The 27,792-nt window shown below is 27.4% G+C and overlaps 3 protein-coding genes across 12 annotated transcripts; 1 reads left to right on the top strand and 2 right to left on the bottom strand.

The window, feature by feature from the left end:
• The first annotated feature begins 296 nt into the window (after nucleotides 1-296).
• On the top strand, nucleotides 297-27,792 carry LOC100167425 (AMP deaminase 2). Of its 9 annotated transcripts, none has more exons than XM_016803988.2 (15): nucleotides 297-410; nucleotides 10,180-10,414; nucleotides 11,886-12,081; nucleotides 16,840-17,104; nucleotides 18,740-19,046; nucleotides 19,380-19,526; nucleotides 20,545-20,758; nucleotides 21,751-21,880; nucleotides 22,003-22,188; nucleotides 25,115-25,410; nucleotides 25,594-25,707; nucleotides 25,817-25,993; nucleotides 26,285-26,579; nucleotides 26,793-26,903; nucleotides 26,972-27,792. In XM_016803988.2, the coding sequence occupies exons 2-15, from the start codon at nucleotides 10,219-10,221 to the stop codon at nucleotides 27,170-27,172; spliced, it is 2,835 nt and encodes a 944-aa protein (XP_016659477.1). In that variant the 5' UTR covers nucleotides 297-410; nucleotides 10,180-10,218; the 3' UTR covers nucleotides 27,173-27,792. The 9 variants fall into 9 exon arrangements, with proteins under 9 accessions (XP_016659477.1, XP_016659475.1, XP_001951813.1 ...); XM_016803986.2 differs by lacking the exon at nucleotides 297-410 and adding an exon at nucleotides 496-975; XM_016803987.2 differs by lacking the exon at nucleotides 297-410 and adding an exon at nucleotides 9,960-10,099.
• LOC100575225 lies at nucleotides 1,137-3,386 on the bottom strand. Its single transcript, XM_029490649.1, has 7 exons — nucleotides 3,071-3,386; nucleotides 2,778-3,006; nucleotides 2,518-2,708; nucleotides 2,317-2,447; nucleotides 2,074-2,232; nucleotides 1,826-2,000; nucleotides 1,137-1,770 (listed from the first exon to the last, which is right to left on the bottom strand). The coding sequence occupies exons 1-7, from the start codon at nucleotides 3,180-3,182 to the stop codon at nucleotides 1,544-1,546; spliced, it is 1,224 nt and encodes a 407-aa protein (XP_029346509.1). The 5' UTR covers nucleotides 3,183-3,386; the 3' UTR covers nucleotides 1,137-1,543.
• Nucleotides 3,242-7,094, bottom strand: LOC115034284. Of its 2 annotated transcripts, none has more exons than XM_029490655.1 (3): nucleotides 6,568-7,094; nucleotides 5,127-5,287; nucleotides 3,242-3,501 (listed from the first exon to the last, which is right to left on the bottom strand). In XM_029490655.1, exons 1-3 carry the CDS (start codon nucleotides 6,581-6,583, stop codon nucleotides 3,316-3,318), a joined length of 363 nt encoding a protein of 120 aa, XP_029346515.1. In that variant the 5' UTR covers nucleotides 6,584-7,094; the 3' UTR covers nucleotides 3,242-3,315. The 2 variants fall into 2 exon arrangements, with proteins under 2 accessions (XP_029346515.1, XP_029346516.1); XM_029490656.1 differs by having other exon boundaries at nucleotides 5,139-5,287; nucleotides 6,568-7,092.

Below are 27,792 nucleotides of genomic sequence, written 5' to 3'. Positions count from 1 at the left end.
AATTTCAGCACCCTCGATATTTTTTAATAATATTATCTATAATAATATTTTATCAACGGTGTAGCAATTCCGAGTATTTGAGTATTGACTGGCTTTGCGTTTTCGACAAAAATAATATAATCATATTATATTCATATCGCATATTAACATTATTAAAGCAATAACGATAAAAAATAAAAAATTCAATGATAGGTGTGATTCGTTTTGTCGTCTAGACGTCACGTCGTGATAGTAGGTAACGATTTTATCATCTTAGCGTATCACAAAACACTCGACGCGACGACGCGGCTGTAATTTCTCACACAAGTACACAACTACACTGCCGTCGACGACCGCGGTCGAACACGATAAAATATTATTAGCTCGGACCAGGAATCGAATCGTATTGAACGCAAAACTGCTGAGTGTGTGTGAGTGATATTACATTTTTTTTTTGTAGCCGCCGTCGCTGCAGTAGTTGTTGTTGTAGTAGTAGTAGTAGTAGTAGTAGTAGTAGTAGTGTAGCAGTACTTTAGTAGTAGTTGTGGTTGTCGACGTCACTGTCGCGATTCGTCTGTAGTTCCGTCAAGCAGTCCCGTGAACGATCGGAATATCAATATAATAACGACAGATACGACAACCATAGCTGGACAACTACAGCAATCTCACACTATTATACCACATTAATTAATTATAAGACATTGTAATAAAATATAATATTAATAATTATAATGTCACGTTGATTACCGCCGTCGAACCATCGGAACAGACGCGTCGACAACACATACCCGACGACACCAGCACCGTGTACGGGGACGGAATCCTGTTCTAGTGGCGACGTGTGTTTGTACGACGTGTTAAACGAACGATAAAAGCGTACGACGGAAAAAGGTGTCGCCTATCTGTATGGTTATTGATTCGGTCATAACGTTTGTTCACGTTACCGAACAGTAATTAGTAGGTACTCATACACAGACCAAAACCGTTGTCTCTAAGGTAAATTTTAAAACAAAATATAACAGCTAAATGCAAATAGTGTAACGTGTACATATAAATATATAATATTACATATTATTGATAAAAAAGGCCTGACTGTTTTAATGGAAAAAAAATCTTATTATTAATAACATACAATTATTACAACTAAAATATTATACCTATTGCTCTATAATTGTTTTGATATTATTTATTTCTCTGTATAATTTATTTGATCAACTAACAGGTGAGATCATAAAACAATTATTTTAGATTAAACATCATAATACTAAGTACTTACACAGGTAGTTTGTAGAATATAATATAATATGATGATCGGGTACAAAAAAAAACCGATCATACTTGTTTTTTTCAATGATAAACAAACAAAAACTAAAAACTTGTTGATTTAAGTGTAAGTAAAAAAAAAAATGTATACAATTATTTCGTATGGTGTTACTTCTATAAATAATCCAAGGTATACCTAACAATTTGTTAACCATAATTAAATAAATAAATATTTTAAATACTTTTCATATAACTAATATAAATGCTCGATGACATAACTACTTAATTTAAATGATTGAGTTTACAATATATTTATAATTTTCTCCTCCTCATTATTATTATTGAAATTTACGGTAGCAGGCTTAGTGAAGAGCAACATTGCTTTGAATGTTTGTAGTATAGATTTAGCAGCTTCTTCTGCCGCCACATCAGTAGTGACTCCATATCCAGTCGTAACAGTGATCGGTACAGAAGTTACTTGTACCAATACAGCATACTCTTCATCTTGTCCGATATTGTTTTCAATATCTGTCAAAATGTATTTTTATTTTTTTAAGCTAAATTAAATATACTTACAACATACCTTTTTTTTTTTCAACTCCCAGACATACATAAATTGCTTGGAAACCTAGTTCCTTGCATAAAGTTTCTAATTTATCAATAGCACTTGCATTTGGATCATAATGTTCAATATAGTGTTCCAGTTCCATTGTAGATCGCCCTAGCTGTTGATCCCCTTGCGTTGGATTATCCTTGTTCTAACAATTTTATAATTTACTATACACATTATGCATTCAAATTAATTTAAATATTTTTGTTTTGTTGTATTACCTCAACTAAAGAAATTGCTGTCATATCATTCAATGCCGTTCTAGATGCAGTTGTTTTTGTAAAATATGAACGGAAATAATATGCTGAAACCCATTTATTTGAGAGTTTTTGATTTTCCTCATCATGTATTATAGAAATGCATTTATTTTGTTCACAATCCTTAAAATTACATTCATTATAAATGTCATTAGTTTTCAATTTAAATCAGATACCAAATAGGTAAATACATTTAAATTATATTACCTCAGTTGGTAACAGTGTCATTGGATATGAAGATTTTAATTCATTTAATTGTTCTATGCCAATGTCAAAAATCTTTTCGTACATCAGACGTGCGGCCTTACGTTTAGCTCCTTTCTTGAAACTATCAGTTCCTAAAAATATATATATTTAAAAAATGCACAGACGAAAAAAATTAATTTAACTTAAATGATTATTAAGTACCCATTGTATGTAAATGAAAAACTTCACAAGTAACTTTGTATAATACTTTAAATTCACTTAGATCTTTCTTTAATATCTCAAAACTGTAGAATGGGGGTGTCCATTTATAAGTTGTGCACAATTCTTGTAAGGCTCCAATAGGATTCATATCACAATGTGCAATTTGTACTGCTTCATATTTAAATTGTTGCCTTAAAAATGTATTTATAAAATATGAGGAAAAAAAATAGTTTTTTGAATAGGTAGTTAATTTATCTTACAATTCTTCATCATCCATATCTGAGTTAGTTTCATCTATAGTTTGTGATCCTTCAGTACTATTAAAAAATGTATCATTTTCACTAACTTCAGAGTTATCAGTGGTAGTAGTAGACGATATGAATTTATCACTGTCATTCACAGAGTCAATTTTAAAATTAAAAAGTTTTTCACACATCTGGGCAGCAGCATTTTGTTTTGCTTCCTTTTTAGATTTCCCCTCTCCTAAAGCTTACTCAATAAAACAATAATATATATTTATTTAAATTAGATAACATTTATAATATTAAAATACCTTTCATATTATGTGTTTGACACATGTATGTAAATATTGGCTTATGTGCATGTCCAGTAATAGCCACAAGCACATACGATACAGTAAATGGTTTTTTTTCTTCACCACGCATGGCCCATTCATTTAATAAAGATATAGCTGTTTTATTTGTTTGTGTTTCATCAGTTATTGTTTTAGCCTCATGTTCACTATTATCAATGTTTGTATTTTCCAAATTGTATATATTATTATTTTTTATATGGTCCTCATTTTTCAGACATATCACATTTTGGTGATGATTGTTCTGATTGTAAATGGTTATCACAAATATTATTTTTATTTATATAGAATTGATCATTAACGTGATGTCTATATTTATAGCCTTTAACCGATAATGATGGTTTATTTTGATGATATTGCTGAAGTGGCAATTGCGTATCACATTTTTTTATCTATAAAAAAAACAAATTTATGTTTATAATAATTTACAAAACAATAATATATAATTAGTTGTAGGTACTTAGTGTTTATTCTGACACGCTTCAAGAACCCTAAGTATTTTTTTTTATAAAATGTCAAACATAAATAAAGAAAGAAACGTAAAAACTAAATATATACAATGACTAATATTTATTTTTTGTTATACATAAAATATTTTAAACAAAATGTACAACTCTGATGATGATATAAAATGCTCAATACATTTTGTATTAGGTAAAATAAATTTCTGTTCAATTCTATTCATCCTGGTAAAAAATACAATATAATTTCATTTTTAAACACTAATATAGATTATAATACTAAAGTAAAATATAAATTATGTTCATAAATTTCCAGATAAATTTCCCATTTTAATATGTTTTCTTCCTTTTTGAAACAATGGGTTGGCAATTATACTAATAGGAATGTATTAATGTGCCTATATAGTAATTTGTGTGTTTCAATCTTGGTTTCTTGATTACTATTCGATACTTATTATCATAAATAAAACTTAATTATTTCTGTAAAGTTTAGGGTGAATTAATTTTATATTCAACCAAAGTATTGACATATTTATTTTTGATTGTGTTGGATGGCAAGGTTCAACACTGTTTATCATATGTTTATTCATTATTATTTTTTTTATTTGATTATATTATATTTATAATATAATATGATGCCAAGATGTATTCATTTATTTATACATTTATTAATTGTTATGTTTGATATTTTACTGATAATCAAATAGTATTTTAATAATTTTCAATTATTTATAGATAATATTATCATTGGTTTAAATAATGTAATTTGCTAATAGATAATAAATAATGTATAATATATAATAATATTGTTGTGTATATTATTTAAGAATGTGCTACAAATGGTTGCAATAAAGATATTCAACATTTAGTTAATAATAGAAAAATATTTTCAAATAAATTGCATTTTATAATTATATAATAAGATCAATTAGGTATTTACAGGATGATCACTAAGCATGCTCACCCCCTCTTTTCTTCAACAATGCAGTTACTCAATCTGATTTTTTAAATTTACTTGAAGTCCATTTTTTCAAATTATTATAATTGTTTGTACTACTTAAGAAGTGAACTGTGGAGATACAAACTTTTGTTTTTCAAATGAAGGGGTGTTATTATTTAAAAAAAAATTGAACTTTCAATATTCAACTAAACAACTATAAATTATACACTAGAACTTTTTTCTGAAATAGTTGACGTATCAAATTCAAAATTTGTACGAGTAATTTTTAAGTTATTTAACCTTGTGTTCTAAGGATAAAAGATCCATGGTAATAGGTTTATAAGTTATGGGGGTTATGGTGATTTGAAAGTTATAGTCATTAATCTCTCGATATTGATAATTTTTAACAATGGCCCAAGTATAATAAATACTAGATCAAATTTTATGTCTATTTTATATTTATGTAAAACTATTTTTAAGGATAATAGTCCTTAATACAAAAATCTTAGCAACTAAGAAACTACTCATTCGAATTTTGAATTAGGTACTAAATTTAATACTTAGTTTATTTAATATGCAAAATGCATAAGTATATCTTAAATATTTAGAAATTTACTTTTGTATTTACTTTATCCATTTCAATAGAATTTCGATTTTCATAATTGTGTATTCTTGATTTTCTCCATTTATTAGATGTTTTTATTTTTCTTTTGTTCTGGTCATTATAGCATTTCTTCACAATACATTCAACAACTTCACTGGCTGGAATTATGGTATCTAGATAGTTAAATATTGATAAAATGCATTATTGTTTAAATACATTTTTGTAATAACAACAGTTTTCTAATTATAAAATTGTTTTTTTTTTTTGTAAATAAAGGCTCAATCAAAAAATATCTAGTATAAACATAATATATGTGTGAACTTGGATAACTTGATGGTTAACACCTCTTATTGTATGATATTAGTTATCCTAAGATATTGTTTTAAGTGGGTATAATTTGTATTTAAAATGTTAAACTAAAATATTATAAACATATTATTGTGCAAAATGGGTACACATTTCCACGAATAAAAATTTAAGTACCTCAATCAATGTTGGTTATTTTGTTGTTATTAAAAAAAAGAACAATTGTAGAGAATTTAAATTTTTTACTTATTATTTTATTATGTATGAAATAGAAATACAGTTTACTTTTATTTACCTTTTTGGTGTTTATTATAAAATTATAAGAATTGAGATGGTATTCTCGTTCAGTTTTATTCTCAAATACCTACCTAATTTAAACATTTTACTTTTTACTTTTTTGACCTGAAGGTATATAAATGATAATCTATATATTATTATTGGTTTAACCAACTAGTTTTTTTATAATCTGTAGTACTATAGTACAATGTTTAAAATAAATATTAAAATAGGTACTATACATTTTATTTATTTTTATATTATACATATTATTATGGTTTAAAATTGTTTTCATAATGATGTCAAAAATTGCCACCTTTTTAAAAAGCGTTCTTCATGCGCACCGTAGGCTCTTCCCTACGTCACCTACACCTTAAGCTAGCCCTGATTTACAAAACTATTTAGATAAAATAAACAAAATAGATAGATTATAATATATTTAAACCTACCAATATTACCAATATTACTACCTACTAAAATTGAAATATTAATATAGGGATAAACTTAATATACTACAACAGTTATGATGATAAGAAATCTAGAAATTTGAAAATGTACGTTACCTAAGTATGTGATGTCTTTTAGTATAGAATCTTTAGCTTTGATATTTTAACATATTAGTCTTGTTTTACTACAATATTCAACAGTTGTTGCAATTCTTTAATATTTTAAAATAAATTGTATTTCTTAGTAAAAATTTGAAGATAAAATAAAATATAAGTAAATAATTGCATGCAAAAACACGTCTTTACTTATATTTACTATACTTACTTATTAGTTATTAGTTATTACTTATGAGTGTTTATTGTTTGTCATCTATGTAGTTATATGAAATATTTAGTATAATCTAAATATCTAATTAGGTACCTACCTTTATGTTTTATCATTCTGAATATTAATTCGATACTTATTCATCAAGAACCGACATTATTATACTTTTGAACTGAAATTAAATCATACAAATCGCACTATATTACTACAAGGTATAAACACTTAATATTCTGATGGTGTAGACAATAAAATGATTCAATTTATTTCAGAACCGTCCATAACAATTCTGCGTTTAATATTCGAGCGCGTGTTTCCTGTTATACTATAACCTATCCTATTAAAATATTAAATAACAAATATCTCAATATCTAATTTAACTCAATTGTATAAAATTTTTCAGTGGACATTGAAGATAATGGTGGGACCGACACACACGCACACACAAACAACATATATGATAATATACGTATTTTCATGTTTATTTTAAATTACCCGACTTTACCTTACTATTATATAAACTATTCCGATTATTGTTTGGCGGGTTAATATGTTGTGTTGCATGACCTTTGTGCTAAGCTAAATGTAGGTACAATATTACCTACGGAATTATCTAGGTAGGTAATTAAGATTCGGTCTCGTATGATTTTCGTATAAGCCACGAGGTCTTTCCGAGTTTTATCTCAATAAAAATGATTTTGTCGTGAGAGACGATAATAATATTTTGCAACACAACTGTTGTGTGCTGTTATTGTCAATAACGTAAAATGCATTGACTACCTACATCTTTCTCTTTTTTAAATTATGTGCAAAAGTCGTTTATTTTCTTTTTATAATTAATTCATTCATTTCTATGAACTACAAACAAGTTGAGCGTATGGCACCACGTCCTACTTTTTTTGTAGTGTCCTACTCTATATTTTAGACGCCACTGCAGCTGTTTATATCAGTATATATTGTGACTCTAAGACTAGACCAGTTTAAACTTGATCGAAATTGAGATAGGTTCTATTAAAATTTATAATTAATAAATAACAATAATTATTATTCAATACCTACATCAGATTATCATTATACAAAATTGCATTTTCATTTCACATTTGACGAATGTACGCAAGAGTAAAAATCCGGATGACAAACACAATTAATGCACAATACAATAGACTTCGTGAATTTCGATGATCAAATTCGGTATTTATACGAATTACTCATTAAGTGTATAATGTAGGTACATGCATACATCTATAGAGTATAGATCAAACAATTATTCCATTAAATTTCACAGGTACCTATATTATAAAATAGGTAGGTATCTAGTTATTCGTAATATTATATTAAATTATTTTTTTATTTTTATCTGCTGACTTGCGCAAGTTAAAGAGTAAATACTTATAATTAAAACAACTGTATTGTCTTACAAGTTTTCAAATAACGACAAAAATTCTAAGAAGGAAAATACACGCACCTTATACTAGAAAAAAAAAACAATTACGCGTTAAAAAGTAAACTTCTAACATTATGTTGGTAATTATTAATTTATCAAATGCAAAAATACAATAATATCTATTGAATAAATTAAACTCGAATTTAAAAATCGTTTATATGTTTTACTAGCCACTATTTGACCAAAGCAAACAACGGCGCATTTCGTTTTCATTAACCGTAAAATTTGTATTCATTAGGTACCTAATAGGTAGGTATGTGACATTATATTATTTTATTTGACTCCCACAAAATTGTTATAAGTATATAATATATGTAATATAATTATAATAAAGTAGGTAAACGTTAGTAAGTATAATAGGTTCCCATTTTTTTGCATAGTTCATCTATCTATTTGTATATTATTTTATGTATGTTATATCTACATTCTTTTATTGTATAAAAATGTATTAACATAATTCAATTCAATTTTGTGATTTAAAATAATAGTAATATATAATATGCACTTAATTGGAGATAATTTGATAACCTAATTACTAGGTATGTAAAATTATGTATATTTGTTAGCAAACTATCTATTACGTTTTTTAAAATTAATATTACTGATTTCATAATTTTACTTACATATTATAATTTATAATATACCGTTTTATAATTCTTCAATGGATAGGTTTGGTTTTAGTTTTTACTATTAGTTACTTATTTATGAAACGATATACTTTGTGTGCTAAAAGCTATCAATTGTAGGTATTCGTATAATCAAATCAGTGATTCAGCATATTAGGTACCTACCTGTTAAGTAATAAATTATAATTTACAATTTTAATTAAAATAGTGATCGGGTTTGTTTGTCTAATATAATTTCTTTACTGCACCTACTTTATTTTATATTATTCGTATTTATTTAGAATTTTAAAATGCGTATATTTTATTATATCATATAATACATCATATTGCAATGTATGGTACCTACTACGTAATACACCTTTAATATAGGTATCCTCGACTTACTGGACAATATTTTGTTAATGTTGTGTTTTTGGCTTAAATTAATAGGCGACAACATGCCTGAATAAAATAGTATTTAAATTCTTTTCAAATACTTTTCAATTTTTATGCTATGTTTAGAAATAAGAACAAAATCTGTCATCATTTTAAGCTTAGTCATTATTAAGTGAGTTTTCTGCATATATGAATAAAAATAAGCAAGGGAACCAAATTTAATTATAGAGTCGCAACATTAAAGAATAAAGTAATCAAATAATTCAATTTGTAAGAAATGCTATCTAGTAAATCTAATAAGACATTGAACGATTTTACAATTTTATTTATTCGTGTTGTTTTATTTATCGATGTTGTTTGAACTATTATTCCGATTCTTTGTTACGTTTGTCCACCACTTAACTTCATGTGACAGTAGCATGATGTGTTTGTATTAAATAGCGATCTATTGTTAGTGTAGGGTTGCATAATGATTGTGGTATGTGTTTTTAGAGTTCAGGGTTACGTGTGCAAGTAATATAGTAATATACCGCCACAATCTCATGATAAATTAGGTTTAATTTAAAATATTAGTACTGGTGTACATATTATTCAATCAATAATATTTTGGTTTTTTTTTATATATTTGATATATACAGTGATTATTTGTAGTGTGACCACCGACCAAGTTGATTACGAAATAATTTTTAACTTTTAAGACACTACCTATTCCACATATTTTCTAAATTTAAATATATTTTCCCTAAAAGTAAAATAAAATTCAATTTTATAAACGCATGATTCGTGGCAATAAAAACGAGAATATCAATTATGATTATTGATTTGATAGCATTAAATTTTAGTTTATACTAATATGTTTTAAATTATTAATACTACGTCAATAATTTATTATAATGCGTGTCATTTGTGACATTTTTTCTACGGCCCAATTAAGGTGTCATCTCTACGCATAATTTATATTATATAATTATTGTTATCGTTATCTTAAGAACAATTATTAATATCTTAGTTGATAAATGCATATAATGTGCGTGGCATATTGTTAGCTGTTCAGTATAAAGTATAGATTAGTTCAAGTTGTATGGGTGTACATTACATACACTTGAATATTTTAACTGTTTGCGACTTTAACATTTTATAATATTGCATTGTAGTAAAAGTGATATAAATATAAAATAATATAAATTACGGTATTGTTTTTAATATTGCATTACTATATTATATTTTCAATCTTCTTTAAATTATTAATTTTCAATCCAACATTGTTTAGAAATCACTTGTGTTGTGGTCGTGCGTCGTTTTAATTAAAATGTCCATGCTAACTGCAACCAAGAAGACGAATATAGAAGATGATGCTGCACTTCTATCTACTGTAACTACCAACAGCATGTTAAATCAATTAAGAGCAGACTCCGAGTACGACGAAGAAGACGACGAATTAACAACAAGACCTACACCTACTGGTAGTCCTCCTCCGGTATCTAAAACCACTGCTAATTCTGCTGGTATGAATAAATTATTTTTAATAAACGATAAATCCATCGTATCTACCTAATTAAATTTTACACAATTAAACAAAATAAACTGCATTGTTAATATTATATTATTTTTGTTGGGTATTATATTATAATATTATGGTGTAACGACTAACGATTAATCACAATCTCAATTATTAAAATACCGTGTCGACGCATGTAGTTGGTCATGCGCCCACGTAGGTACCAAAACTAATATGTAAATGTAATAAATTGACGTTATAGTGTAGGTACTCAACAGAAGTGTCTTCTGTGTGACGGTAGCGGGTAGGTTACGAAAAAATACTAGGATGAGCCTTTGGTAGTTCTATTTTTAAAAACCATGACAAAATATTGTTTTTTTGCCAACTATTAAAATGGCGGTCGGTGACATGAATAAATAACAATTACTGTATAGTCTGTTCTCGATTGTGGTGTTCGTTAAATTGTAATATTAATACTATCGTAACCACGTTTTACGAACTTTCAAGTATATATACATATTATATTTATATAATATATATAATAAATAAATCAGTTTACTTTTTTATAAAATATTTTTTAGTAATTATTATAAAAATAAAGTTATCCCCTAATGAGTAATGGTGGATTAGACAATACGGCCCAGGCCGCTATGCCAATTACTGAATCACTATCTTCATCCAATATTTCGTCGAACACCGCAGTATACTTGAGACCTAATACACAATTAAGACGTTTAAAATATTGCAAATCTCCAACAACCATCATGGCGTGTTCAGATTCGGATTCTGATCAAGAATATCCACGCAGGTGGAAGGACCTTGCAGATTACTCGGACGATGGTGAAATATAAAAATTAATATAAAAATTAATCAAAATGTACATTTGTTTAACCACTTTAAAACGTCTTGATAGCGTTTAATTAATCATTCAGTATGTTCTAAACAAATTATGCTTGTATATTTGTATGTATGATTATTTATTTTCGTATATTATCTTATATTAGGTACATTTATTTATCTTTAATATACACATGTACCTACAATCTACATATTATTGTGTTTTCAAGTATAATGTACTTATTGTAGAACGTGTGTACGTACACGTGATGATGGTACAAGGTGACCCAGTACCGCGCGAAAGCCTTCAACAGGTTCAACTGATAGATACCCCTTTACACAATCATAGAGTAGGTAACCTACGTTATCGCATATAAACACCAGTTATCACACATATATGAATCAATGTATACTGTACACATTCGCCACTAAACGTTTGATGTCATATTTTTTTTTATCATTTTTGAATATTTTTTTTCTTTGAGAGTAAGCACTTTTTAAATATAATATATAATACGTTTATGTCTGCTAATTTACATAGTTAGAATAGGTATGTTACTAGTGTAGCAGTTTAAATAATATAAAAATATATTATGTGTAGGTATAGAATTTATTTAAAATTTTTCTTTATCTGCCCACAGACAGTGACGACGATGAAATAATGGCTTCATCTCCGCCACCACAATCTTCGTCCGCTGGTTTACCTGGTAATATGACTCCAGCAACTGGTGCACCACCAGCGGCCGATCTAGCATCTGGCGGTGGTACGTCGTCGTATCATATACCACAGTTCCCTATCGAACGCATAGAAAGCAAAATGGCAGCCATTAGTAGCAGGTAAGAATTTAGTCAATTAATTATTTTTTTTCATACGCATACAATTTGTCAGTTTACTCCCTTTTCAAAAACTGAAACACTATTATACCGAATTTATACTTGAACTTATTTTATAGCATAGGTGTTATATTATACTATACTACCATACCAGTATACCTACTATAGTAATATACGGTATTTGCGATAGGATATCAGTGTACTAATTATTTCTTTCTTTAACCCACACGCAACATAGTAAATTTGCATTTAGCAACATCAACCTTGTGTTGTTAGCAGTATTTTTGTGAATTTACCTATTATAAAATTGAAAGTAATTAAGAACATTATCCGTGTTCTTACGTTGGCTTTTTTTTTATAATGTTTTTATTTCAAAGCAAGATAATATGAGTATTTTTAAATTATAACATTTTACATACTCGTAACTTTTAAGAAGATGCCCGCTTGTGTTTTTTCCACCTTACAAACGTGCAACAACACACACAATTTGCACACAGCAGAATTCATTTTGTGTTATAGTTAGTTTTAATTTTAAAGTAAAATGTAAATTTAATTATTAGGCATCTAATTTAAGGTAAAAATATGATCTGTATTTTCTCATCAATTTTAAAGTGAATTAATATTATAGGTAACTCTTTTAAAATTAAAATATAAAAAACCGACGAGAGAAACGAATAATAATTTTTGCTTTAAATTTGATAATATCTAGGTAAATTTACTTTACATAATATTAAAACTAACAACACAAGATGGTTATAACACATGCAACCCATTATGTTCTCTTAATTTAAGATTAAATATAGTAGGTAGCTATATAATATTACATATTATTATGGTTATTGTAATTTTTAGACATCTTTTTCCTATTTCCATTACACGTGCCCTTTTCTGTGGGGCTTAATTAACTGCGTTTCAATGTCATCTTTGTTTCCAACATTATTCTCATCGTTGTGGGTAATTGATTTTTTATTATTGTTGTCGTATACCGATACAAAGGTATCGCGCGGGTGCATTTGTAAGTTTTCTTTTCATACAACGCCACGCCAATGTACACTGCACCGTTTAATATAATTATGACTTAAGGTGCCACGTTGGTAACTGCCTTGAAAAACGAATCAGTATCGGGAGACGGTTGTCGCATAAGTTTACAGTAGCCTTCCAATCGCCATATCGTAGCACAGCGTTTATATACTCAGACGTCTGCAGTGTTGCGGGTGCAAATACCTTCCATTCGTTTTCAATTATCTACAATGAAATGTTTGTAGTTCAAAACGTTAGTGCAAAATAATATTTAGAGTCGAGTATCGATTGGACTTAATAATATGTTTGCTAATACGGACCAACAGCAAATTTGGTGCCGGGAACGATTGTTTTATGCCGGGTAGGTTTTTTAGAATAATTAATAAGATTTTATAATATTATAAATTATTATTATTTCGTGTATACGGCGTTAGTTAAATGGTACTTTGGTCTTCGTTTTTAGTAATTGTTTTCTAAATTAAGACGTTATTAGGTTTTTATATAATTCCCATTTGGTTTTTAAATGTACGCACGTGAATTTAATTTCCAACACAAATTAAAATAATTGCGAACTGCGGTGGATATATCGGAACTATATCATATCAAACTTAAATGTTTATGAATTCTGATGAAATTAGAAAACTAAATAGCTCGTTAAGAACTTTTCTTCAACTATCGGTAATTAGAACTTCTATTATACCATCATATTATTGTATTAATTTATTCATTTTTGAAACACGCTATTATTCATTAGCTATGCGATAAGATGATTTATATTATAATTATTAATCTTGCTTAATACTAAAAGTTTTGTTTTAAATAAGTTAAGTCTATTTTATATTAAATTATTAAACAGCAACGGTGAAATGTATGAATAATAACTTAGTATAAAGGTGTTTTTTTCACAATTTTGTATTTGTTACTGTCCTCTTTAATATCTTGTTTTCGATATATTTTATCATTTTAAATAATATAACGATGAGTAAACACACTAATGATATAATATGTTTAGTAATAGGTAATAACATATGTAATATTATGTGCAAAAATTCTTAACTCAAATTATTGATTATTTTGATTCTATTAAAATGTATTTATTTAATAAAATTCTGGATATAGGTAACTTGAGCATATTTTAATAAATTCAATTTTGATTATTATCTTAGTTACATAAACAAATTGTATATTAATTTGAAAACGCTAAACAAACATACTTTCGAAGACATTTTTCTGAAGTATTAATAATAAGCAATCAATTTTTCGTGTAATTGTGTATGATATATTTTATGGTACGTGTGCCTCGTGCCCTCATGCACGTAGCGTCTATAATTTAGTTTGTAACATGGGTGGGTATGAATAAAATAATCAAAGTAACGAATCAATACGTTCTTACTCGATATAAAAATAGTTTATCTTAATTTTAGAAATTGTACTATTAGTTGTCTTATTCTACATAACTTGTTAATTTGCACTGTTAATAATAAAATTGTGTACATGGTATACTTATATCATTGAGTATAGATCGTATAATATAGGTACTATAATACTCAGTGTCTCAAGGTATAAATAGTATTTTTGTCTTTCTTATACTTTATACCTTTTATAAGCAATTTAAATATACTGTTAGTTTATTTTTTGGAATGGACTTCTAAAAACTTTGATTTATTTTTAATTTTCTAGTGAATTTCTTAAATTGTATTTCTTAATATTTATCATATCATCACGTTAGTAATAATAATTTCCAATTACTTTTATATTTTTTCTTACAAACAGCAGAATAAACCAATTTACACATTATGTAATGACTTGCATGTAGTATAACTGTATAAGTTATAAGAAATAGCTGGTTGTTGGTATTTACTAAATTAATTTTAAATTATTGAATATAATACAAATTTAAAAAAAAATGGTAATATGGGTTAGTTGCTTTTATTTAATAATATTCTTATAATTGTTTCCAGTAATAACAGTAATAAATATTAACTGCCATTGCTATTGCCAATAAATATTAAAAAACTTGAAAGAACTTAAAATACATTTAAACATCATACAAAAAAGGTGATAAGAGGAGGGGGGTGTTTATTTATTTAAATTTCTTATTTTATCCTTGAATTGCTGTTACAGCGACACACGTGCCGATTTATTGGCTGTTACCACATTCTTTTACACTACGATACAACACAACACTAAACTTCATATTATCAGCTTATTTTTAATTATTTTATCGTGATTAATGAACACGTCATGTTTTTTAGTATATTTGTCTATCTTATTATCTTATATATAATACTATTTGCGTACCTATGCAACCTACAGATTTGTAGCGTGTATACAATTTTATAAATTTTAAGGATCTAAAAATACTCTTTCATTTTAAATGTAATATTTGGAAAATACAATAGGTAGGTACAATTAGTATTTTCAAATACTCACTTGGATTTTTTTACCATTTAAGTCTTGCGGCAGAAACTTATTTTTTCGCATGAGAACTACTATTTTCTACTGAAAATAGAAAAAAAACAGATGGTTTTTTTTTGAAAATGTTAAAACATTTTAATCGCTATCGAAGCGAGTAGTTTTTGATTTATTAAACTTTATGTACTAAGATATAGTTTATGATAGTGGGTTTTTTTTAAATATAAAATAAATGTGAAGTTTAGTTTAGTACTTCTTATAATATCTATTATCCTTAATACTTAATAAATGGTTTGTGGAACAGAAAATATAGTGTCTCCAAAATTAATAGAATTGTATATATATTGTATATATATTGTACCTATGCTATAATAATATGGCCAACAGTCCCCATCACCGCCTCTTGAATCCGCACCTGACAGTCATTATTTTCTTTGACAAAATGTATTAATCTTTAACATTAAAAAAATTATAACATTTAGTCGTCTACATAAAGCCTAAAAATTATAAAATTAAATTTTCATGTTTAAGTACATGTATTAAATAAATCTATACCTAAGGTTTTTATTCAAGGTAATTTAATTCGGTTATGGGAGATACTGAATATATGTTATAGGTAATCAATTTCAATGAACTGCTCAGACAATTTGTTGTTACTTATTAGTTACTGATTTACCATATAGTTTATACAATTTAAGTTTAACAACACAATTTATTTATAATTTACTATTTGAACTTTTAGACTCTAGTAGTTTTAATTTAGCATGATATATGAGATCTGTTCTCGTCGTTTTTATTTATTTATTGTTTTCATCAAATGACTAGACCATGAATTACAACACGGTACTTCAGTAAAGTTGAATGTCGATAATGTTATTTTATATTATGATTACTTATTAATCACATAAATTATTATTTAACGAAATACAAAAATAGGTGTTGTTTTAAAAGCATATTGATTAGGTATCGAATGTAAATTACTATATTATCGGATAATAATTTAGTTATTGTGGTCTTTGACCGCCACTAGCCGCGAGCCACTATAGCTTATAATTATAATTTTTTTATTGTCGTCTATAACACTCGAGTTCGGTGGTTCACTCAGATAAAATTATAAATTGTTGAGGAAATAACTTTTAGTTTTTATAATTAGTACATTATATATTAATGTTGTCTTTTTGAGTTCATCTTTGTTATTAAGCTTCTGTAATCTTCAACACTGCCAGTTTGGCTAAAAAGCTTTATGTTTGTTTCCTATCAAACAGTGTTTTGAAAAACATATGATTATTTATGTTTTAATTTTTCTGATTATTTTGCACTGTGCAGTCTGGCCAAGGAAATGGACGAAAAACGAGCTGCTGCTGCAGCTTTAGGATACCCACAGTCGACAATGAACAAGGATGACCGGCAATTGTATGGTGATGGTGTATCAATTTCAGCGCAGTCGTCAACCACTGCGGGAATCGAAAAACAACTACCATCGACCACTGGTGCACAATGGCAACAAAATCTATCTGAAGACAACGAAGGGCAATACGATTTTGTGCCACATTTTCAACGAGTTAGCATTGGCGGAGAAGATAACAATGGGGTAATAATATATAATTACGTACAAGTCGTATTATACTCCACATAATATTATAGTAATATAGTAATATAAACTATAAAGTTGAATAATTTCACCGTATAATTAGATATTAAAATATTAACTTACGTATTAATAATATACAACCTAATGTACCTATAAAATTATGTTTAAAGCAGTAGTAGGTATCTTATATATTTGAACTTTGAAGACAATAATTTCTCTTAAAACATACATTAAAAATAGTATACATTATATAGATAACATCGATAACTATCCTTTAGTTTTATAACTAACAAAATCTTACAGTATTATGATTTCTAAGCTGAAATCAAACAATTGTAGGAAAACAATTAATATACGTCGTAATATTTTTATTTGAGTAGGTATAGTTTATAAAATAGTGAATTGATTTCCACATAAAGAAAAAGAATACTCTGCGCCAGCCGGGTGGTTAGGTTTTACTATTAATTTATTCCTACCATATGACTTTTTTCTTGAAAAATTAATCTATTTTATCGTTTCTGCTTGCATTTTAACTACCACTAATAAAGAAAATCTTAAATACGTAACTGATACTAGACAATGTATTTTTAAGATAAACAAAATAATGGACATTACAATAAACATATTATGTTTGTTTATATTTTTGTATAGATGATACATAATTAAGGTGGTCTGTATAACTTAAAATATCTAAATCAGTATTAACAGTATGTTATAAATTTACAATATGTTTGCTCAAAAATTTGTGATTTGAACAACAGATCTGTACAGATGTCTGAAAACTATATATATTAAATATAATTTTATATAGAAATAATCATTAAATAACGTCATATTATTATAATATTAATTCTACAGGATAGCGAATTAAATTATTTATGAAAATTAAACGTTTGTAAGATCTATTCAACTAACTGGCTTTTGTCGGTAGTTAATTTAGAGAAGACTTAAAACAATAAATAATAATCCTCTTTGCATCTATATACGGTTCCTAAACGATTATTACTAAAGTTAATAATTCATAATTACGTATATGATATATATGATATAATACCTATATTATTTCACTTTTTTATGAGTTGTTTAATAAATTCTTTAATAATGGTCTTATAATAAGATGTTATAATACGTATATTTTTATAAACTCTATCTTATAGAGTTTATATGTAATAATAAACTAATGTGTAGCTACCTTATCTAATAAGAAATAATATAAATAAATAAAAACCAATTTTTAAACTACCTATCCAGTATACAAACTATTATATTAAAATATTATATTAACTACTATTATTAACTTATACATATAAATTATAATTATACAAACAAATATTAACCTATTCTCAAATAGAGACCTATTAAAAGATAAAGAAAAGATGAATGTCTACTGTCTAGTTATATTATTATTTATGATAACGTATATTATTATTATGATAACGATTTATTAGTAATTTGGACGAGACCGCGGTTTTAAAAAAAATATTAAATGTCAATATGTCACTATAATTTAAAAGGCCGCAATGCACACAATATATTTATGGTGTAAATTAAGATTTTTTTACCTTCTTCGAAACTACCCTTATCCCGGTGCTATGGTTAATTTTAAGACTGAACACGTCTAATTTTCTCACGTAGGTCCCTTTGGAAGATTTGCATTGGGCATCACAACAACTCATGGAAGCGTTGCACATTAGAGAACGTTATATGCGAGTGTCCCATCAATCTTTCCCGAACATCACGTCGAAGTTTTTCCACAAAAAGCACCCTAAGCCGCAAGGGGGGGATCCATCCTCACCGTCGTCCGGTAACGCTTCTGTGCTTCACTCGTCGGACAGCGTTACTGACGTGTCCGCTGGCGGCGACTCGAACAACAAAACGGAAATCAGACAGCCTTATCCAAGAGCCCGAGTGATCAAGCACGAAGACCGTCAATCGATCGCCGGTAAGTCACAGTGCAATATTAGCATAATTGAAATTTATATAATATCAACTGCAATTAATATATCTAAAATCAATGTCTGTAGGTATCTCTTTACAACAGAATAAAATATTATACATATACCTACCTAGGTGCCGTCGGGCGTGTGAGAAAGTGAGATTACCATACTATACCAGCTATATATACATAATATTTATATTATATTAGAATATATTATTCATTATACGGTTTTCGAATTGCGCGTACCTATGCACATATTACCAGCTATGTGTGTATATGATAATTATACAATTTAAATATTATGTGTGTTTGTGTTGTGTGTGTATATGTGTACAGATATCCAGAAACGAGTCTCTGTTTCTGATCTAGGGACGCAACAATCTAGGAAATCGTCGTATAATCCGTGGGCTGACCGACGAAGTTCGACCATGGACGACGCGTTTACCGACCAACTATTATTCGACATTGCGTACGGCCAATACGGTGCGTGCGTGCGTGTTTGATGGACGATCTGATATTATATAATATATATATAAATATATATATTGTATAGAGTCGTCTGATTTGTGTATTATGTGTGTTGGTGTGCTTGTGCAACAATTTGTTTATTATACCTATTCTGATGCATTAACATAATATCTATAAAAGCGATTAAAAAAAAAAAAAATCAAAATAGCTCTAATTGAATAAAAATTGTAAGACTCGTGTAGCATCAGCAATTTTTGTATTTGTATTTTTTTTTTTTTTGAACACTAGAATTTTATACATGTTGCCTTTAATACATAGATCAGTAATACTAAATTATGTTTTTTTTTTATACTTAAGCATATCACACTGCCACCGCGTGTAGTGAAAACATATAGTTTCGTGTATAATATATTATATAACACCGCAGCCGCCGCATAATTATTTTGTATACCAATAAAATACATGCGAATAATTTCCGCACGCTCGTAGTAATTAAACTGTTCGTTAATAGTTTAAAATTGATTTTAACGAAACCTCATATTTAATACATGTACGATGATAATGGAATAAAATGCATTATTATTATCAAAATGAGGTGAGGACTGCTCCTCGAATTAATTTCTAACAATGTATGTTTTTATTTAAAGTAACATAATCAGTAATCAGTGTATTTATATGTATGTATACATAATATTATATATATCAACGAACCAACTTCATTCATTGTCTAGTGGTATATATAATTTACCATGGAAATTATACTAAACTATTGGTTTACCTTAGGCCTTAGTGGCTTTATTAGTATAAGGTCTATGATATTAATATATTATATTATACATACGTACTTATATAAATACGTGTATCTCGCACGCTCTAAATTACAATTTATTGTTTGTTTTTTTCACCGAATAATTTTTATTTTGTCTATGACTACTATATACGGGACATTGTTAATAACAGCATACCTATTATAGTTCCATCACTACTAAATCCGATTTGTGAAAAATATACGAGCGTTTATTTTGTGTGACAGACCATCCGGTACATCCTCCAGCCAGCGTTGGCGACCCGTGGCAGTGCGACTTTCCGCCATCATTGGGCTTCACGATCCGTGCGCAGGATGGCGTATTTCAATTGTACAGCAGTCCCGACTCTGAGACTCCAGTTCAAGGATTCCCGTATCCTAATTTGGAAACGTTTTGTCGGGACATGCAACGGCTGTGCACGATGATATCTGACGGTCCACTGTAAGTAATAACAGCGATACGTTACAACCGAACCATCAGGCAGCAGTCCGATTAGGGGTAGCCCCAGAGAGGCCCTAAGGGTCGTCCCCCCAAGCCGGTATTTCCAAAAAATTGTATATTGTAATAAACAAATTATAAAAAAACACATTATACATCGAAAATTTTCTGAAAATGATGACTTTGCCCCCAACCAAGTCTTTAGAGCCGCCCCTGAGTCCAATTGAAATACCAAAATATATATTTTACTGTCAAGTGGGGAATCAGCAAATATTTTTTCTCTATCTGACGTACACGCGTAGAATAAAGCATTAAAAACCACTTTCTGTATTTCACTCATTATGGAAATGAAGGTATCATTTTTTTTTTTTTAATATTTTGACTTAAGAAAGTTATTAGTAGGTATCTATTATTTTGACACAACACAGACAATTTTTGTTCTTTATAATAGCTGAATTTCAATGTTATCACCGCAGAGAGTGAAATACATAGAGAGATTTTAATTATCTATGTTACTATGTTTATTGTGTAAGACAGATAAAACAATTATATCCGGTATGCCCTCTTTATCATAATAGTCTAAATTTGTCTAAATCAAACAGTCAAAACATGTTTTCGTACTTTATTTACTAGTATAATGGCCGCCAGACAATAATTTACAAAAATTATTCAAGTATTTTATTCGGTAGGATTGAATTGTCTGAACTTATAATTTATGTTTTGTTTTAACTATAATTTATCGTGACAGAACTCAAAAATGTTATCATTCAGAGTTCGATATGCAAATTTGATATATAACCATTTTACAAGATAAAACCGATGAAATATACGAAAACATGTTTTAAAAATCACAAAACTGATATAAAATTATAATAATATAATATACATGAGACAACAAGTAAATTAAAAAAATATAATTGAATATTTTTTAGTTTTTTCAATTTTTATATTATTGTTATCGTTGCATTCCCTTAATATATATTTTTCCACCGCAGAAAATCATTTTGTTATCGTCGGTTGTCGTATTTATCATCGAAATTCCAACTGCATGTGTTACTAAACGAATTGAGGGAACTTGCGTCACAGAAAGCTATTCCGCATCGTGATTTCTACAATATCAGAAAGGTACTTTAAACTAACATTTTATCTAAACTGTTCAAATAAAGTTGTCTCTAAAATCTATTATCAATATCAATTGATCTATTAATTTTTCAAAGCTTTTATAAATATTATTTGTTTTATGAAAGGTTGACACCCATATACATGCTGCATCGTGCATGAATCAAAAACATTTGTTAAGATTCATTAAGAAAACTTTAAAAAATCATTCTGATGAAGTGGTGTCTGCTGGTGGTATGACGCTTAAACAGGTTTTTGAATCAATGAAATTAACATCGTATGACTTGACCGTCGATATGTTGGATGTACACGCAGTGAGTAAATTATAATTTTAAAAAATAAGTACAATTAGATGAATATTATATTTTGTAAAATAAAATAAATTGATAAAATTGGTTTAAGTACTTTTAATACCCCTTAAATGTGTTAACGGAAACAAATGCGAATAATATGTCGTTATAAAAAATTTTGCTGTTGACCTTTTCTTTACAAATACAACCAACTTAGTAAAGTAGATACTTATAGAATAAGTGACGTGACCTTTATAATGATAATACAATTGCAGTATGTTCAAAACCTACAAAAGCTACGATATATTAATAAATGAATAACGTTACCGTTACCGTTAATAATCACCGTTAGTTATAATGAGTGTATTACCTATTATATTGTACTCATAATATACTATATAGTTCTATACTTGTATACTTAGTATAGGTACTTATTACTTATATTATATTCTATAGTAGGGTATTATAACGCATACTGAGTACTGAGATTATTTTTCTAATAGACATTATTAGTTACTACTGTAATAAATAACATATTTTAACTTATATTTAATTTAAATAAGGGTACGAAAGAAGAAAGAAAGGCTTAAGGGTACAAAAGTAACAAAACATTAAAAAATATGAATATATACGTACAAAAGAAACTTAAGAATTAAAATTCTTTGATTTCATATTTTATATGTATTTATAATGTATATTGACGTATATTATACATGTCTGATAAGGCTTATAAATATTATTAATGTATAAATATGTTCTAACAATATAATAATATATAGTATGTATCAGTTTGTAATGACTCATTGTATTTTATAAGTTACTAGCTGGTCCCCCAACTTTGTAAAACATTACAACTTTAAACAAAATAGTGATTGTTCAACTCCTTTTGGGTGCAACTCAGCCTTCTCGGTAGGCAATCCGACTACGTCGGATCGAGGACAATTTGCGACAGCATATCATTGCATGTAGGCTATGTGTGAAAATTCGACTTAATGCATGCTTGCACCTGACATGCCCGATTAACCAATGGCAACCAATAAAATAATAAATACTAATTTATACTAATTATTTCTTCTATAACCAATAGCAACCATTTATAAACAAAAATTTCCATCGTAAATCTTAAAATTCCTGTTTGAGCACCTCCCCGGATAGGCCCTACCGAGTCCAATTGTGAATCTAAATCATCCCGGAAACAACTCAAACACACAAAAAATGTCATCAAAATTGGTTTAGGAATGCATAAAGAGACACACTCACAGACGGACTAACATTTATTTTTATTACAACCTATTTTTTATCGTATTTATACAAATATATTAATTCTCTAACAATCTACCGATTTAAATTATCGCTATTTGTTAGAAATTTATATGAAAAAATTTAATTTCATTATAATATAACGTAAATCATTCGGCTCATAATATATTGTTTTTTATATAGGTACAATAAATAAAAGAATAAATTAGAACTTATGTTAACTATAAAGAATCAAAGTGTAAAATTCGAAGACATATTTATTTATTTGGTAAAAAACTAAATTTCAAGAAGTTTTATGGGTTATTCATTTTTTTAAATTTCGACCATGAACGAATAAGTTATAGGTAGCCATTATAGCGATGAAGATATAATATACATTTTTTTTATAAGTAGGTAGGTACCTAATCTCATATATACACGTTAGTACCTATTAGCTTAACTAGAGATGAAATATACATTTTTTTATAAGTAATATAATATATTATATAGTATACATATACGATAAATGATGTGTAAAATCAGCCGGGTTTTTAAATTCTACAGAATAATTTAACCTGGGTCAATTTTTTTTTGGACAACCAGTTAAAATTATCAAGTTATTACAAAGATCTATAAGCTTCCATAAATGTTTTATTTTCTTTATTTTATTAATTATTTATAATTGAGGAAAATCTCTATTAAAATTAAGTTATAATTCGTTATCCTTTTAAAAATTATAATTATGCAACTATAAAACTATTTATTTATTAACACTAAGCTATATTTTATACCTACGTAAATAATAGGTATTTATTATTTTTATATTTTTTAGACATGTTTTACTTTTAACTTTTAACTTTGTAGCTTGTACAGGGTTTGATTTGCATTGGAAAATATCATTATGTGTATGAAATATAATAATATTCTTATAATTTTAAATTAATACCTATACACAAAAAATATTTTTAATCACAAAAAAATAACTAAAATAATTATTCTCCGTTTAAAATTTAAATATCTAATTTCGTCCAAATTTGAACTTAAAATATGTATCTGTAAAATAAACTGTTTTTATATATTAATATTTACGTTTTTTGGTTACAAACTAATTATGAGAAATCTTTTTTCAAATTATTAATCTTTAGCTATAGAAATTAAAAAATTAAAATTTTTTAACTAAAAATAATTTTAAAATGTTCGTAATTTTGATGAATTTGTCAACATTTGAACTTTAAACGCTTATAAATAAATATATATATATTTTCAAACCGCCATTATAATAATATATGAGGAACTTTGGATTCAACTTTCAAGCTTTTTGAGCCATTGTAAATCTTTTCAATGATATTTATAAAAAAAAAATAAAAAAAAAAAAAAATTGAAAATGTCTAAAATAGAATATAATTTCTCGGAATTATGATTTAGAAATACCACGTTATTATTTATTAATTATTGGTAAACATTGTGACTGTTTTTTATTATTCTGTTTTTTAGCAGCTTGTATATTTGATATGATATGCTTAGAGAGCAGTCTTATATTCTAATATTATATAGGTACTTTAGTCGATCGATAAAAAGTAAAAATTTTGTTAAAAAAAATGCCTAGGTATAAGTTATAACAAAATCATTATATAGGTACATAAAAAATAATTCTATTTCGTCTTTGGTGTTATTGATTATTTTTTATAAATGTACCTATATTATTTTATAGGATCGCAACACGTTTCACAGGTTCGACAAATTTAATTCCAAATACAACCCTATTGGAGAATCTCGTCTTAGAGAAGTATTCTTGAAAACAGATAATTATACTGGTGGTAAGTATTTTGCTCGGGTAATTAATGAAGTGGCGGCTGACTTAGAAGAATCAAAATATCAAAATGCCGAACTCCGCCTGTCGATCTACGGAAAGAGTCGTGATGAATGGGACAAACTAGCGAAATGGGCTATTTCTAATAAAGTGTATTCTGACAATGTTCGATGGCTAGTTCAGATTCCACGATTGTTGTGAGTATTTATAAACAATTTTATTTTTTTTTTTATTGTTTTACACATAACATTGACTACTTAAGTCATTAGTTTTTTTATTTAAATATATGCACATTATATTGTATTAGTATTGCATAATATATTTTAATATCGTTATTGAAACAATAAAATTATTAATCATAAAAATGTTCTTTGTTACAGTGATATATTTAGATCGAACAATATTTTAGATAACTTCCAGCAGTTGTTGGACAATGTATTTTTGCCACTGTTTGAAGCCACCAATGATCCTAATTCACATCCAGATCTCCATAGGTAACTGATAACCATACTTATTGTTAAGCCTTTAAGTATTAACACATTTTTAATTGGAATAATTATTGAAAATATATAATTACAATTTTTAACATAATATTTCTTTTAGATTTTTACAACATGTAGTCGGATTTGATAGTGTTGATGATGAGTCGAAACCAGAAAATCCATTTGTTGACCGAGAAGTTCCCAAACCAGCACAATGGAGAGAAACTGATAATCCACCTTATGCATATTATCAGTACTATATGTATGCCAACATGACTGTACTCAATCATCTCAGAATGTAAGCTATTGAAGTATCAAATATGTAATATGTAAAATAATACTTAGAAGTTTAAATATTATTAAATGCATGAATAACACATTATCATTAATTTAAATAAGTCTATTACAACTAAAGAACAATTCTATTTTTTAGTTTTAAGTATAATATTTTAAAGTATTAGTTTTTAAAGTAATTTGGAGATAACGGTTGTTCAAACAACAAGGTAGCAATTAATTTTATGTTTTTTTAAATTATAGTTTTATCAACATTTATATTTAAATTATCCGTTTGATTTTTTGTCTTTATTAGCAAACAAGGTTTCAACACGTTCGTTCTAAGACCTCATTGTGGTGAAGCAGGAGCTGTACAACATTTGGTGTGTGGTTTTATGATGGCTGAAAATATATCACATGGACTGCTATTAAGAAAAGTGCCTGTACTTCAATATTTGTATTATGTTGCCCAAATTGGTATAGCCATGTCACCTTTGTCAAACAATTCATTGTTTTTGAATTATCATCGAAATCCATTACCAGAATATTTGGCTCGTGGTCTGGTTATCAGTCTGTCAACAGACGACCCACTGCAGTTTCATTTCACCAAGGTTATCATTTTTTTTAATCATATTTTATATTTTTGTAACTATAAGTACCTACAGAATATTACCATGCTTAAAATTTTTTAATTTTTACGTTGTAATCAACTGTAGGTAAGTTAAACTTTTTAAATCAATTAAAAAGAAAAAGAATTTTATTTGATATATACATAATAAAATATCATGTATTTAAATAAATAGATATTAATTGTACTGTTTTAGGAACCGTTAATGGAAGAATACTCGATTGCTGCTCAGGTATGGAAATTATCAGCATGTGATATGAGCGAGTTGGCTCGAAACTCTGTATTGATGTCTGGATTTCCTCATAGGGTATGATATTTATTAGCGCACACGAAAACAAAATACATTTTATTGATATTAATATAATTTCTATGCAGATCAAGCAGTACTGGTTGGGACCCAATTACACTAAGGAGGGGGTGGCAGGAAATGACATATCGAGGACCAATGTCCCGGATATACGAGTGGCATACCGCAACGAAACTCTTTTAGACGAGTTAGCGGTCATATTTGGCTCCATGCCGACAAATGCGACAACAAATACAAACAGTGGAACATCTACAGTGCCAAGTTCATAGGTCTAATGTACAATATATTAGTTGTACTAGATAGACAACATACATTATATTCTATATTATAAGACATTGTATTCCATGATTTGTTATAATCATATTATAATTATTATTATTATTATCTAGATATTATTAATTTTTATGTGACTATATTAAATTTAAACATATTAGGCAAGTATAGTTATATTTACATTTTTATGATCCATGTAGATCATTTTTATTATTCAATTATCTTATTATGTATAACAATTATTTTCGAATAATATACTTTATTTTAACGATAAGTACTAATAATAATCCTATTCTATTTATGTCCGTAAAGTATGACTATAATACTTACAAATAAAAAAGGGCGATAAATATACATATTAATTGTTAAATGTAATTTATACTTAGTTGTTTTTATTATAAAGTTATATAGACCCAAAGTATTTCCTACATAATTGTAAAATAATGATATTAGATTATGTAGTGCCTATTTTTAGTTTACTATGTACCATTGTAAATGCAATACACATAGCACACATACATATATAAGTATATCTACTCATCTATTAATTCATTGTATGTGTATCTTTTATCAATTTCTTCATTATATTAGAATAAATGTTATAGATGCATTTTGA

Source organism: Acyrthosiphon pisum, chromosome X, assembly GCF_005508785.2.
Source record: "Acyrthosiphon pisum isolate AL4f chromosome X, pea_aphid_22Mar2018_4r6ur, whole genome shotgun sequence".
Taxonomy (NCBI): Eukaryota; Metazoa; Arthropoda; class Insecta; order Hemiptera; family Aphididae; genus Acyrthosiphon; species Acyrthosiphon pisum.
Note: the sequence above shows the minus strand (reverse complement) of the source record. Positions and strands in the feature narration are given on the sequence as shown.